General features: G+C 43.1%; 1 protein-coding gene across 7 annotated transcripts in view; it reads right to left on the bottom strand.

Annotated features, from left to right (window-relative positions):
* ARHGAP6 (Rho GTPase activating protein 6) overlaps positions 1–14,493 on the bottom strand; it is a 511,541-nt gene that overhangs the window by 27,878 nt on the left and 469,170 nt on the right. For all 7 annotated transcript variants that reach the window (XM_061136147.1, XM_061136146.1, XM_061136148.1 and 4 more), the window contains 3 exons: positions 13,361–13,511; positions 12,270–12,418; positions 5,700–5,879 (listed from right to left, as the gene is read on the bottom strand). In XM_061136147.1, coding sequence (XP_060992130.1) covers positions 5,700–5,879; positions 12,270–12,418; positions 13,361–13,511 — 480 coding nt within the window. The remainder of the gene's footprint in view (positions 1–5,699; positions 5,880–12,269; positions 12,419–13,360; positions 13,512–14,493) is intronic.

Here is a 14,493-nt window from a genome sequence, read left to right as displayed (position 1 = left end):
TTTGATGATCTGGGTTGCTGCTTGACTCCTTTTGACTTGGCATGCAAAAGAAATTTTAAGAAAATGTAATTTGTGCCGGGAAAGAAGAGAACACAGAGCAAAGCTTGGCTTCTGAGCTTGGAATCCTCATCACAGCCTCTGACCCTTGCTCCCAGTAGTTCTCATTCGAAATTTCCCACGTGTGCTGTGCTGAGTCCCAGCTAAGGCTGACCAATCAGCAGGGTGGGAACGCTCTGGCGTTCCCACGTCTCCACTGTGCTCGGCACTTTCCATCAGCCCATAAGGGTGGTGCCTTTGCCTCTTTCCCTCTCTCCAAAAAAGAAGCCCTAGTAGTATCAGCCCTGAGAGGGAGCAGACTCCACTCTACTCTGAAGCTCTTATTAATTCCAAGCACCACGATGAATTTTCCCTGGCAGTCCCAACATCAGTTACAGAAGCCACAACTTTCAGAACAATTAATGGGTCCCTGATGGAGTCGGTGAATGCTTTCTGCCTCACAGTGATACTACTGGTCATTTCTATATATGCATGATTCTTTGCTTTGATTTTCAGTGTTCCCAGAGAGAGTATGATTTTGTGTTTTCAATTTTTAGATAGTTACTGATATCAGATATAGAGGGTTATGATTTAAAGGTTGGGGAATCTAAGGTGTATGAGTACTGAATAAAAAACAAACAACAAAACACATTTTTTCTTAGCAATACTGTATTACAGTAAGTATTTTTTTAAACAAATAATTACTGAGCTCCCATTTTCTGCCAAGTACTTTCTAGGTGCTGTGGATATCAGTGAATAAAACAAGCAAAAATCCCTGCTTTCATAAAGTTTGCATTCTATTAGGTTTCAACAAGCATAATAAATAAATACACAGTGAGTTGAAGGTGCTAAGTGCTATAGCTGAAAGGAAGAGAAGAATAAAGGGCTTGGAGTATATATATGTGCGAGCAGGTCACAGTGTCACACACGTGGTGCAGATGGGCATCACTGCCAAGGCAATACCTGGAGGTACTTTGATAGGGCAGGCACCTGATCAATTTCATGTAATAATAGCAGTGATTTCTCTCTGTTTCTGAAGTGTCTGTGTGTGTGTGTATGTGTGTGTGTTAGTTGTTCATCCATGTCTAACTCTTTGCCACCCCATGGACTATAGCCTGACAGGCTGCTCTGTTCATGGGATTTCTCAGGCAAGAATATCGGAGCGGGTAAGATACCTTCTCCAGGGTATCTTCATGACCCAGGGATTGAACCCGGGTCTCCTGCATTGCAGGCAGATTCTTTACTGTCTGAGCCACCGGGTAAGCCCTTTGATGTACCTAGTACATGCCGTTAAGTGTCTTAAGATATCATTTCTAATTCTCAAAATAATCCTGTAAAGCTTCATCTTTTATTTTATTTTATTTTTTGTTTGTTTCCAACAGAAAAATGAAGACTCAGCATAGGGCCAAGATCACATAGCAAATACCTGGCTCAGCAGAGATTTGAATTCTGGGAGCTGTTTGTAAAGCTCAGGGTCCTGCCACCATTTGGGGAGTTTCCCAAGATGTGGTTTTCCCAAGGTGTGATTAGGAAACTAGCAGAAAGCCCTGGAGGCGTTCATTAGTGCACAGTTCTGGGCTCCATCTCATTGCTACTCAGTTTGATTCTCTGGAGTGCAGCCCAGGAATCTGAATGTCTGACAAATTTTTCTTACGGCTCTCCTGCATGTTCAAGTTTGAGAACTGTGATTTTAATCTGCTGCTTTGGTCTTTTCATAGAGTGATCATGGTGGTGGGTGTTATCATGACCTCTTTCCAGCTGGATGATTTCCAAACCAGTGTCTGAAAAGCAAACATCCAGTAAAAAAAAAAAAAAAGACTGTCCTAGCCACACTCTCAAACTGAAGATTAGCCTCTAAAGCTGGGTATCACTTCTGTGTTCTGGGACAAAGTCAGGTTCTTTTTGGCACTTTCCCATTAAGGCAGATACTGGCCACTTGGGAAAGGCAGTGTCAACATGTGGAAATGAAGGACATTATAACACTCAGAATAAGCTTTGGGTCCCTGCCAGGCCTTTGTGGGTTTTTATATCCCTTTCATCAGTTCTATGGAACCACTGCCTCCAGAATGCATTTTGCCTTGAAGGACGAACTCACAGCCACCTTTTCTAACAAGTCTTCCTTTCTGATGCCAATGGGAAGTGATGCCTCCCACTCTGACCTCGTAAACACTTCCAAGAACTGTGAAAGAGTACAAACTGCTAACCGCCTTTAACCATTAGGTTCTGTCTAGCTTCATCCTTTCTTGTTTGGAATTACTGCGCTACGTCTGAAAGCTTCTTAAAACAAAACAAAATGAAACAGCTATATACAGGAATGAATTTTTGTCCATTCACACAGACCAGCTTTGCCAACCAGTCACCAGCTTCAGTATAACAAACTAGATTCTGAAATGCCAAATATTCCAAAAAGCATCTACAAATGAGGAGATTAATTAATAAAAAGAGGTGAAGCTAGGGCATAGAACTGTGCAGCTTTTAGAACTAGAAGGGATCTTGGTTATTATTCATTCTAACCTAGTCCTTTGATAATTAAAGAAATGGAAATCAAAGAAGATGAGGTCTCAGAGCTAATGTACAATAAGTGTTAGTTGCTCAGTCGTGTCCAACTTTCTAACCCCATGGACTGAGCCCTCTGTCCATGGGATTCTCCAGGCAAGAATACTGGAGTGAGTTGCCATTTCCTCCTCCAGGAGATCTTCCTGACTCAGGGATTGAACACGGGTCTCCTGCATTGCAGGCAGATCCTTTACCATCTGAGCCACCAGGGAATCCATGTATAGTAAAGAGAGGGCTATAGCAAAGTCAGTTTTCTTTTTACCGACCTACACTAGAGATCTTTGTCCTGTCCTCCTACTTCACTGTCCCTTCTCTCAATATATAAATCTCATAGGCTGTCTAAGGAGATCAACAGTGCTTACATGAATGGTTAACTTACTCTGAGAAAGATATCCTTAATTCCTCCATGCCCATACCTTTTCATAAGGAGTAAGGATCAGTAATACGGAAATCATATGCCACAGAGATACCACTGAGTCATTCATTAATCCAACCAATATTTCTTGTGTTTCCACCACGTACCAGGTGTAGGGGTAATGCAGTAAAGAAAGTAGATGGAAATGAACAAAAATTCACTCCGACAGGAAGCTTATATTCTAGTGGGGAAACACAAACAAGAGAAATGAATAAAGTCCTTAAGAGTAATGATGAGTGCTAAGAGGAAAAGGCAGGGAGTGGGAATAGGAAGTGAGGATGTGCATGCATGGTGGTGGGCTGTATTTTAGACAAGGTGGCCATGGAAGGCCTTGTTGAGAAGTACAGATCACAACTGGGGAATGCAAATATGAGCTACTACCCAAGAGAATTCTGACATCAGTCTCTACAGGGAATGGCAGACAGAGATGAGATCTGGAAAATGCTGGGAAAGATTTAAGTATTGACATTCTTCTGGTGCTGTTAATAATCTAGGCAGTGGGAAATGGAAGTAGAGGAATGGAACAATTAAAATGGCGGCAACTAGACTTTGAAGGAGGACATGAAGCAATTTGCTAGTATCTGAGTTGAAAAGAAATGTCTGATGGTTTGTGGTTTCACATAAAGAACTTTGCTTAGAATACAGAATTTAGAGAATGGAATTCAGATTGACAAGAGGTATTATTATTTTTTTTAAATCTACAGAGCATGAAGCAATGCCAAGACTACTTGGCAAGATGATATGTGACTTTAAATTCAATGAAAATGTTGAAAAATTCAAACATCTGATTCATCCAAAGTGAAAGAAAAATTGAAGTCGCTCAGTCGTGTCTGACTCGTTGCGACCCTATGGACTGTAGCCTGCCAGGCTCCCTCTGTCCATGAGATTTCTCAGGTAAGAATACTGGAGTTGGTTGTCATTTCCTCCTCCAGAGGATCTTCCCAACCCAGGGATCGAACCTGCATCTCCTGCACTGGCAAGTGGATTCTTTGCCACTGAGCTACCGAGGAAGCCCTGAAATTTATACAGAGTTAATGAAAATTTCCATGTTTTTTTTTTTTTTGAGAGTCTACTGCATGCAACACATAGGCAGTGCCTCAGAGACTCAAAGAGGAGCAAGACACATTTCTACCTCAGTGAACTTTTCACTGCAGTAGATCCATTTTCACTTCCTCCTGGGCATCCAGAAGGAATTCATTTCTCCACTTCCCTTGCAGTGAAGTACAGTTTGTGGCTGAGTTCTGGCCAATGGGATTGGAGTGGGCAGGATGGATATCCCTTCTAGGTTTGGCCCATGAAATCCTAGGGGACTGAAGAGTCTCAAAATGCAAGGAACTGGGGTCCCTATGTCACCAGCAGGAGGACTGTCCACTAAACATCTGATTAAAATTTATGTGATATTTGTGTCTGTTGTGCTGAAGTGCTAAGATCTGAGCCAATTTGTGTTACCCAAGTCATACAATTATTGATGAACATTTGTATAGAATTTTACAGTTTGCAGAATGCTTTCACATATCAAAGGATTCTGGGAACCACCCTGGGAAACAGGTCATATTTTAATTTTTTCCCCATTTCCCAAAAACTGAAATTGATGCTTATTGAATACTGAATTACTTGGTCATGATCGCAAAGGTGTAACAGAGAGAGCAAATATTTTAAACCACTGGCTCTCAAATTTACAAAAATAACTGATATAAGACAAGGATGGAAATAAATCTAATGCAAGGCCTTTGATAAACATAGACAAAATATCAGGGAAATTCAAAAGAGGGAACTAGCACACTCAGCTGAAGAAGCCATTAAAGGCTCTAGTGGAATAGGTAAGATTTAGAGTGAGCATTTGCAAATTCAAAAAAGAAATGTATGAAGAACCATCGAGAAGATTCCTGCAAATTTTGACATGTGCTACGAGTGGTGAATAGACACAGAAGAGAGTTGGCATTTGTTCTAATGATCCAAGGGAAGTGGGAGCTAGCAATGCAGTTTTTCTGAAGGAAAACAGGAACCAGTAATTCAATACAAATCAAAAAAATATTTACTGAGTGCCTGCCAGATGGAGAGCCTTCCAAAATTGTACAGAGGATACAGAGAAGAGATAACAAGGGCACAGCCTGTGTTTTAAATGCGTTTATAATTACTGGGGGAAATAGCCATACATGACTTCAACACAATGTTAAGATAAACATCAATAGGAACAGTAATAGGGTTCAAGGGACAGAGAAGTGACTTGGCACAGTGATGTGAGAAGGACACAGGGAAGATTGGTAGAGCTTCATGCAGGAAGCAGAATCTCCAGATTGACCTTGGAGGAGGGGCCATTGCTGAGGATGGTTATAAATACATGAATTCATGGGGGCCACATATAATTCCAAAAAGAAGTCTTTTTATCAATTTTGGGGGCAAGGACACTGCTATACAATTAATCAAATGACTCCAAAACATGATAATTGTTTAGGAGATAATGAAGTGAAATTTTTAATTTGGATATGTTTGTTTAAACCTGGAATCATAAACTTACAGTAATGTCATAGGTATGTACATATCTATTCCTATTGAAATTGCCTGGCTTCCAGTGAATTCAGTCAATGACCAGTACTATGAGCCAAAAGGTGGTGTGCCTGTTTCATTATGCCACCAAAAGGCAATCAACAGGCAGCTTACTGAGATGTCCTGCCAAACACGGGACACTCACCATGAACAGGGCTTCATAATTTTCAATCATTTTCTGCACCACAGCAATGATGGCTGTGCTCTCTTCAGCGCGGGCCGAACTCTGGACTGAGAACTCTTTGTCTGATGACTTCTGCTTGTGCAGCAGGTTGGGTCCAAATATGGTGGCCAAGTTTAGAGATGTCATTTTGTTCCCAGTGACCTACAGAAGCAGAGGATACAAGGATGGTTGTGATTTTTGCTTTTCAAAACACTGAGTGGTTAAATAATCAATAGAATCCTTTTACTTTCTCATTTTTTTTTTCTGCAAGGACCACATCATCTCTGTCAGAATCCATGAAGGGCATCATATTTTCCTTTTGCTTCATATCTTGAAGCATAGCTCAGTGGTCCTCTCAATAGCATACTGAGTAAAATTTTAGAATGCTGTTTTTGTGAAACTGGTACTGCATAAAATTTCTATCCTGTCTGCTCTCAAAAAATATTGATGTTCATCCATTCAACTGACCATCTATCCATCCCTCTATCTATCCCTTCATCCATCAACCCATCATCTCTTTATTACTCCATCCACTCAGTACCCACCATAGATAGGCATTTTTCATGGATTCTAATTACTCAAAAGTTTTTTCAACAAAGATCACAAACCACTCCTTATTTTAAAGGGTTCACATTCTAGAGGAGAAAAGCAATTGATCAATTACAAGTAGTCAAGAAGATCCCCTGGAGGAGGGCATGGCAACCCACTCCAGTATTCTTGCCTAAGAAATCCCATGGACAGAGGAGCCTGGCTGGCTACAGTCCATCCATGGGGTCAGAAAGAGTCAGACACAACTGAACTGACTGAGCACACACGCATGAGGATAAAGTATGAAACTATCAACTCTGGAGGCCCCAGGGAAGACACTCCAAAGAGGAGGCAACATTTGCCCAAAACCTTGAAGGAGAATAGTTTGCCAGGCTGAAAAACAGAGGAGCTGGTGCAGGGGGCACCTTCACAGTGGTGAGAACACTATGTGCAAAGACAGAAATAGATAAAATATGCCAAGGCACCCCAGGAAGCTCAGCGAGGCAGAGGGTGCTACAGGAAGGCCTGGTGAGGGCCAGGTGAAAGTCATTGCTACGTGTCCCCTGGGGGGCAAACCTGCTCCTGGTTAAGTACCACTGATCTAGGCCAGTTATTTCTCCTGTTGAAATCAGTTGAAAACCTATAAATGCCCAGGTAAGGGTGGGAACTGCGGCTGCTTGGGGAGGTTCCTTTGCCCGGGAAGGTCTGCACGGCCTTCGAGAAGCAGTTGGATGCACAGCATAAAATTCAAACACAGAATCAGTTCCTGACTCACAGCTGAGATTCAGCCTCTGGAGTCCCCACCTTGTCCCATAGAGCCCTGAGTGGATGGCTACCCAGCCCCGCAAGCCCAGCGTGGCACTTGCCTGCGTGGGTGCTCAGTAGCTCAGTCGTGTCCGACTCTTTGTGACCCCATGGATTGTAGCCCACGAGGCTCCTCTGTCCATGGGATTCTCCAGGCAAGAATACTGGAGTAGGTTGCCATTCCCTGCTCCAGGGGATCTTCCCAATCCAGGGATCGAACCTGCGTCTCCTGCATTGGCAAGGGGATTCTTTATCATTACCACTAAAGTAAAGATAAAGGCGTGCGTTATTTTTAGAAGGCGAGGCCGTTTTCAGGTTTGCCGCCAAGTATAATGATTTCATGTGGTAAACACTGAGAACTTTTAAGAAATTGCCCTTTATGTACAACGGTTCAATTCCGTTTTTCCTTTGTTTCATTTCATCGATATAAAACTTGACAAGTTTTCATGTTATTTTTCATTTCTCTTCCTGGAAACTCATGGCTGAGGATAAAATCAAATGTGCTCTATTTTCAAATTCATCCCTTTAGAACTCACAGGCATTTGGAATGCTTCCCTTTCCCCTCTTAAAGTAATATCGGGGTTTTCTAATTAAAACAACAACAACACAGTCAAATAGAAGATTTTGTTTTCTTTGAAAAGAATGTTTAGTACAAGGACAATCCAGAACCCTGCTTCCGCTTGCTCGCCTTCTCCTGGTGCTATTTTGGGAATACAACACAAGCCCGCTGTTAAAATGCACCAAGATTCCAGCTGCAGACCACGCTGCTGTGGTTTGTTAATGCTTTTTTTTTTGTTTGTTTGTTTTGGTTTGGTTTTACTTAATCGTCTTTTAAACTGGAAAGGAGATTTGCTCACAGACGGCATCCACCTTTGTCGCCCATGTTACAGCATCTCTCGCGCGCACGCGCGCACGCTTGCCACCATCACTTTTCTCTATGACTGGCTAATATAATGTGCACTTGGGCTTGCTCCGTTATTTATCAGAGAATTCAAGGAAAACATTTATCTCTAAATAAGCATGCTAGATCATTTCTAAGCCAAATATGAATGGCTCACATTTATTAAAAGTTCAGCATGGCAGTGAGGGAGAGAAGGATTGGGAGTTTGGGTTTAGCAGAAGTAAACTTAAACATAGAATGGATAAACAACAAGGTCCTACTGTAGAGCTCAGGGAGATATATACAGTGCGTGCTCCTGTGTGCTGCGTCACTAACTTGTGTCCGACTCTTTTCTAACCTCATGGACTGGAGCCCGCCAGGCTCCTCTGTCCATGGGATTTTCCAGGCAAGAATACTGGAGTGGGTTGCCACTTCCTTCTCCAGGGAATCTTCCTGACTCAGGGATCGAATCCAGGTCTCCTGTATTGTAGGCAGATTCTTTACCACTTAAGCCACCGGGCAAGCCCTACTTGAGCCACTACCCTGTAATAAACCATCCTGGAAAAGAATATGAAAGAGAATGTACCTATATGACCAAATTAATTTGCTGCACAGCAGAAATAAACACAATACTATAAATCAGCTATACGTCAGTAAAATAGAAAGCTTCTTCAAGTTTAGCATGTAGAGTCACTGGGCTAGGGGCTTTCCACAGATTGTTGCGATTCCTTCTCACTACTCACAAGACAAAGCCACTGCTGCCATCATCCTTATTTTACAGACAAGGGAAGGGATGCACAGAACCTGGTTCCAGGCAGCCTCTGCCCCTCACTCTTGCTGGCAAAGCCAGAATAGCGGGCACTTGGGAAAACTGGCTCCAAAGCCCGGCCAGGGTGAGGATAGTTAGGTATTGACCCTGCTACAGATCCAAAGCCAAGCTTCCACTTCCTTGAAGCCTGTATCTCATCAAAGGCCCGTAATCCTGGCCCTGTGTTGGTGGTCTGTAACTTCTTTTTGCCTCATAAGATTCTCTGAAGGACTGGACGCCAGCTATGGATCCTCTCTCTCACACACACACACACACAAAGTATACACTCACACCACATATTCCATGCCATGCCGGGGAGTTCTTAGATAACCTGAAAACCACTGCTCTAGACGTTTCCATGATGTTCCTGCAATATTCTCTCTAGAGGAAATGAAATCTTTCTTACATTTGGGAATTTCTCTTTTCCCCTTAGGAGCAAAGCAAATAGCAAACTGAACAAAATGGAATAAAGCAAAACAAATCCAAGATAGCAAAACATTTGATAAAATACCACTATTTTTCCCCCTAAAGCACTCATTTACTGGTCAATAATTTTTCTCATGCCCTTCTTTTAGACATCTTTAAGATCCCGTCAGTGATGCATGGGAATTTAAGCACCTATTAGAAAAGAAATATTACATTCATCTTATAAAAGAGGAAGTTCAGGTCTCCCCCTACCCCGACTCTATTTTCCCTCCTCTTCCTCTGTTTTATAAAAACAATTTCATGTAGTAAGGTGCTGACAGAGCCTGTGTGGGCCTCCAAGCTCCTTGACACTCTGCATCATTTTTCTTCCTTTTGCAATGCGTAATAACTGCCCAACAGACAGGTAACACACCTAGCACAAACTAACAAACAGGTAAGAGCAAAAGTTGAAAACTGCTTTGTTTCTTGACTGTATTTTACAGTTGAATTTTTCTCTCACTCCAGTGTGCTCATTCTGAGTTCTCTACCTGCTCATACCAAACCAACTTACATCGTGAATTAAGAACCTCTCTCTCATTCCTCCTCCCTTGCCCTTCTTTTCTACCAGAAGGGGTTTTCAGCTAACTCCCATTCCTAGGCCATACTTCTGTTGCCTGCTTACTTAACCCCTGCACACCCTTTGATATGGAGTTTCAATTCAATCTCCTCTGCAAAGCCATTCCTAACTTTTCTGGTCCACGTTCATCACTTCATCTCTGGAGTTCTGCAGTGACTCTGTGTTGAGATTTCTAATTCTATATTTGCCTTGTGTTTTTACCCCCTCCACCTTCTAGGATGCCATGGCATTCTGGGAATATGAATTAGAAAATTCCTGAACAATGCTCACTGGTTTAGAGCAACACAGAGTACCTACTCAGAACATACATGATTCAGATACCAAGGCCACTCTCATATGGAAGCATTTATAATGTGAAGTGCTATTTTCCACATTGCTATTCCTATGAAACCTTCCTGACTCACTGTCTTCCTGTCTCAAACCAATCTACAACATAGATTATATCACCTTAGTCAAATCCTTCCAAAGATTCATGGCTTAAAAGAATCAACTACCTACCGCTGACAAAAGCATTCAGGACTCTGGGAACTTACCCCAGTTTCCTCTCAGACCTCATCAGTACTTTCCCACGATGCAGCCTCTAGTCCAAGATGGCTGTGTGGGCTACATCTTCCTGTAACTTCTGAACATTTCATGGAAGCAATGCTCTCCTCATATTTCCTCTGTCTCTCTAATTTTTGGTTACTGGTCCTTCATTTTGACTCAAGGTTTAGGTTAAGAGTGTCTAGAAACCCTTGTCATCTCTTGCGTCCCATACAACTTTGCTGTTACCAGCATATTTTTCTATGCCTTGTAATAAACTAGTTTTCTCAATGACTGTGCAGTACCAGTTGAAGAAGTTTTGTTTCCAAAGTTTAGGTAAGGAAATCCAGGTTTAGGAGGTTAACAGATTTGTCCAAGAACACAGAATCAGTGAGTTATAAAGCTACCAAGTGTTCACAACCAGGGTGGGCTCCCCATGATCCCCGAGGAAGGGGGTACTTCCCAGGCAGCACTAGTGGTAGAGAACCTGCCTGCCAATGCAGGAGATGTAATAGATGTGGGTTCCATCCCTCGATCGGGAAGATTCCCTGGAGAAGGCAATCCACTGGCAATCCACTCCAGTATTCTTGCCTAGAGAATCCCATGGACAGAGGAGCCTGGTGGGCTACAGTCCATGGGGTCAAAAAGAGTTGGACACGACTGAAGCAACTTAGCACGCACACACGCAAGGATGTTTTCTTTTCTTTGCCATAGGCAATGCAGTCTTGTTCAGCATTTGGACTGAAAGAAAGTCTGAAAATGATTCTAAAAAGGCACAAGTGAGTTCCACTGGACATTTTGCTTTCCTCAATGCCTTCTCAATCACCTAAAACCTGACTTTCTTCGCACATAGTACTTAAGAAATGTCAGAGAGGTGTTTCATGTACCTGGGAACCCAGACAGGGCTCTGCCTTAACCCAATGATTAGGCAGATGATTCTATAGCTTATAGTCAATAAAGGCTGACACCCAGTCGGGTAATATAACTACTTAACAATTATGCGAATTACAGTATATCCAGTGAAGAGCAGTGTCTGCTGAAGGAAGGTGTCAGTGTCATATTATGAAACCTGAAGCCAGCAGAGTTTCACTAATAACTGCTATGAAGACAAACGGCTAACTCAGGGAAGTTCCATTCTCACACTTATAGGGATGACGAGGATAAGAAAGGTAGAATTGCCTTTCCAGATTAAAGCGAAAAAAATTACATATGAGCATGGCCTTAGGGAAAGGAACCTGACAATTACAGAAATGAATCCATGACACAGCTGAGTTCTGCTTAATAGGATTTAAAATAGAAAGCTCCTGAGGTAAGTAAGCTTGGAATGTCTTTGGCTCCTTCTTATTGATTTACAATGCATGTTAGCATAGTGAAGGGTCTGATATCTCCTGGGGAATAAAAGGTCAGGGAGAAGTATGAGTGCATGGTTTCCAAAAAGGGAAGCAGGTCTCTTGTTAGGGTTAAGATTAAATAAGTTGCTTGCTAATAGGTCACTGAAAATTGAGGCCAGCATCTCTCCTTTGTTCAAGGGAGAAAGTGGAAAATATCTTGAAGCACCAAAGAACACCAGAGCCTAAGACCTCAGACTGGGGGCCAAGTCCAACAAGAACATTCCAGAGGCGTCCAGAGGACTGTGGAGAACCTGTCTTTAGCAGCTGATACCAGGTGGCACTGAGATGCATTGTTGTTTAGCCACTCGTTGTGTCCAACTCTTTGCAACTGCATGGACTGTAGCCTGCCAGGCTCCTCTGTCCATGGGATTCTCCAGGCAAGAATATTGGAGTGGGTTGCCACGCCCTCCTCCAGGAGATCTCCCTGACCCAGGGATTGAACCCACGTTCCCTGCCTTGGCGGGCGGATTCTTTACTGCTGAGCCACCAGGGAAGCTGCCTTATTCTTTTTTAGCTCTCCCTTTCCAAACAGGAAAAAGGAAGAGGCGAGCATGCGTGGCAGCGGCGGGGTGCGCACCTCTTGGCCGTCCTTGCTGACGTTGTCCTCGGCGTGCCTGGCCACGATGGACAGGAACTGCAGCAGGCGGTGGAGCGTGTCGCAGTTGCAGGGAGGTAGCAGGTAGATGAGGAGTTGCAAGGTGCCCAGCTGTTCCTCTGGCTCCAGCACTGAGCAAGGCAAGAAAAGGGGCTCTAAGTAAGTCAGGGCGGAGGCCACACCCTTCCGGCTCAACTGTCTTCAGAAAGGGATTAACAAGGCAAGTCACCTTTCATTCCTGCCCCCCACCGTTGGTTTAGCAATTCAACAGTAAGGTTCTGAGGGATAGAAAGATAAACGCAACCTGGGGAAATGTAACACCCACAGAAATCATTCTAATCCTGGGTAGAAAGGTAACGTCATTTCCCTTACTTTCTTCTTTTTCCTTCCCTTGGTGGAAATCCTCACATACTTTAGGGATCACAGCCCATTTGCGAACCATGTGGGAATGTTCTAAAATCTGAGTTTCTAACAGATCGGAGGCCCTGGTCGGTTGAGCAGGACACAAGAGGTAGACTTTTTGTTGACAATAAGCGAGACCTGGTGCAAAGTCAGGGTCTTCTCTGTTGTGAGCCTGTCACCCGCAGCAGGAAGGAACGCATGGAGGCTCACAGAGTTCTGCCCACTTCCTCCTCTGGGTCGCCTTCCTGTTCTCCTTTGGGTATCTGTGTCTCTAGCCCTGAACCAGCCATATTGCAAGTCCCGGTCCTGGGCTCTACCTGGAATATTTCCCATCTCCCTTTCTCACTCTGGGTTCCAGAAATGCAAACTCATTTTTAGGCATGGACTCAATCCTCTCTGTTACTCCAAAGCATCAATTTGTAGCACTTTCTACTACCCTAGAGTCATTTGAAGGCATCCCCAATTTTTCTTGGCTACTTCCATTTGTTTCATGGCAACTTTCTTCCTGCCAATTCTCCCCAGGGTAAGTCTCACAAAATTCCCCCAATAGCCCGATCATTAGAGACAGATAAGTCAGGTCAAAATAGCTATTAGGAAACATATGCACAAGGTTTTGATGAGTGAGTGGGGCATCCCAGTAAGACATTCCTGCAGATGGCTGGATTACATACAGAGGGTGTTGATGAAAGCTGTGTACAGCTCCCTGGTGAGCAGGGGGTCTGGCATGTCCCTCAGGAACTCCTTCAACAAGGCAGCCACATCATGGACGCTGTGCTCCTCCTCCAGGGAGACATCAACCCCACGGTCAAACTCCTCACGTAGCTGGAAAGACAATAGTTCCAGTGGCAGTCTCACCTCAACGTTCAGCACCCAGCGAAAGAAGTGCTGTGACACACAGCCTCAAGGAGTGGGTTTACCCAGATCCCGGGAAGGAGAAGCAAACAACGTGTGACCTTGATCTACAGCATCTATGCAAACCCAGCCCTGAATATATGAAGTGAAAGTGTTAGTTTCACAATATATATATGTATGTATGTATACACACACACACACACACACACACACACACACACACATATATATATAGCCACCAGGGAAGCCCATATAAGTCCATATATATGTGTATATATCTATAGCCACCTGGTGGCTAAGACTACAAAGAATCTGCCTGCAATGCAGGAGACCCGGGTTCGATTCCTGGGTCAGGAAGATCCCTTGGAGAAGGGAATGGCAACACACTCTAGTATTTTTGCTTGGAGAATCCCATGGACAGAGGAGCCTGATGGGTTACAGTCCAAGGGGTCACAAAGAGTCAGACACAACTGAGTGACTAACACTTTCACTTTCATATATATATATATGAATATATATGTATATATATATATATGAATATATATGTATATATATATATATTTCATATATATATATATATACACACACACACATAGGAAATGCATTATTAAATAAAAGTATCAGTGGGTTTACTGTTAATGACACAAGAAGCAGGGCTTGATAATGACATCCAGAAGGTTGGGAGGAAGAGCTAAGGGGTTAGGTCAACTCTAATCGTGGGAGGGAGGAATTAATCCATTGTATAGCAGTTTTGCATGTCAGCAATTCTACCACGTTGGAATTCTGACATTTTCCACAAATACTAGACAAGGAAGCAGAGAGATTTTTCTGCAAATGATGAAATTAAACACCCTAAGAAACCATTTATTTCTCTGAGGCTTGAAGGGTGACAATAACTGAATAAAATCTGCCTTAGATTTGTCAAAGTAGCTTTATTAACATTTTCCAGGAA

Source organism: Dama dama, chromosome X, assembly GCF_033118175.1.
Source record: "Dama dama isolate Ldn47 chromosome X, ASM3311817v1, whole genome shotgun sequence".
Lineage (NCBI taxonomy): Eukaryota > Metazoa > Chordata > Mammalia > Artiodactyla > Cervidae > Dama > Dama dama.
This window is presented reverse-complemented; position numbering and strand designations above follow the sequence as displayed.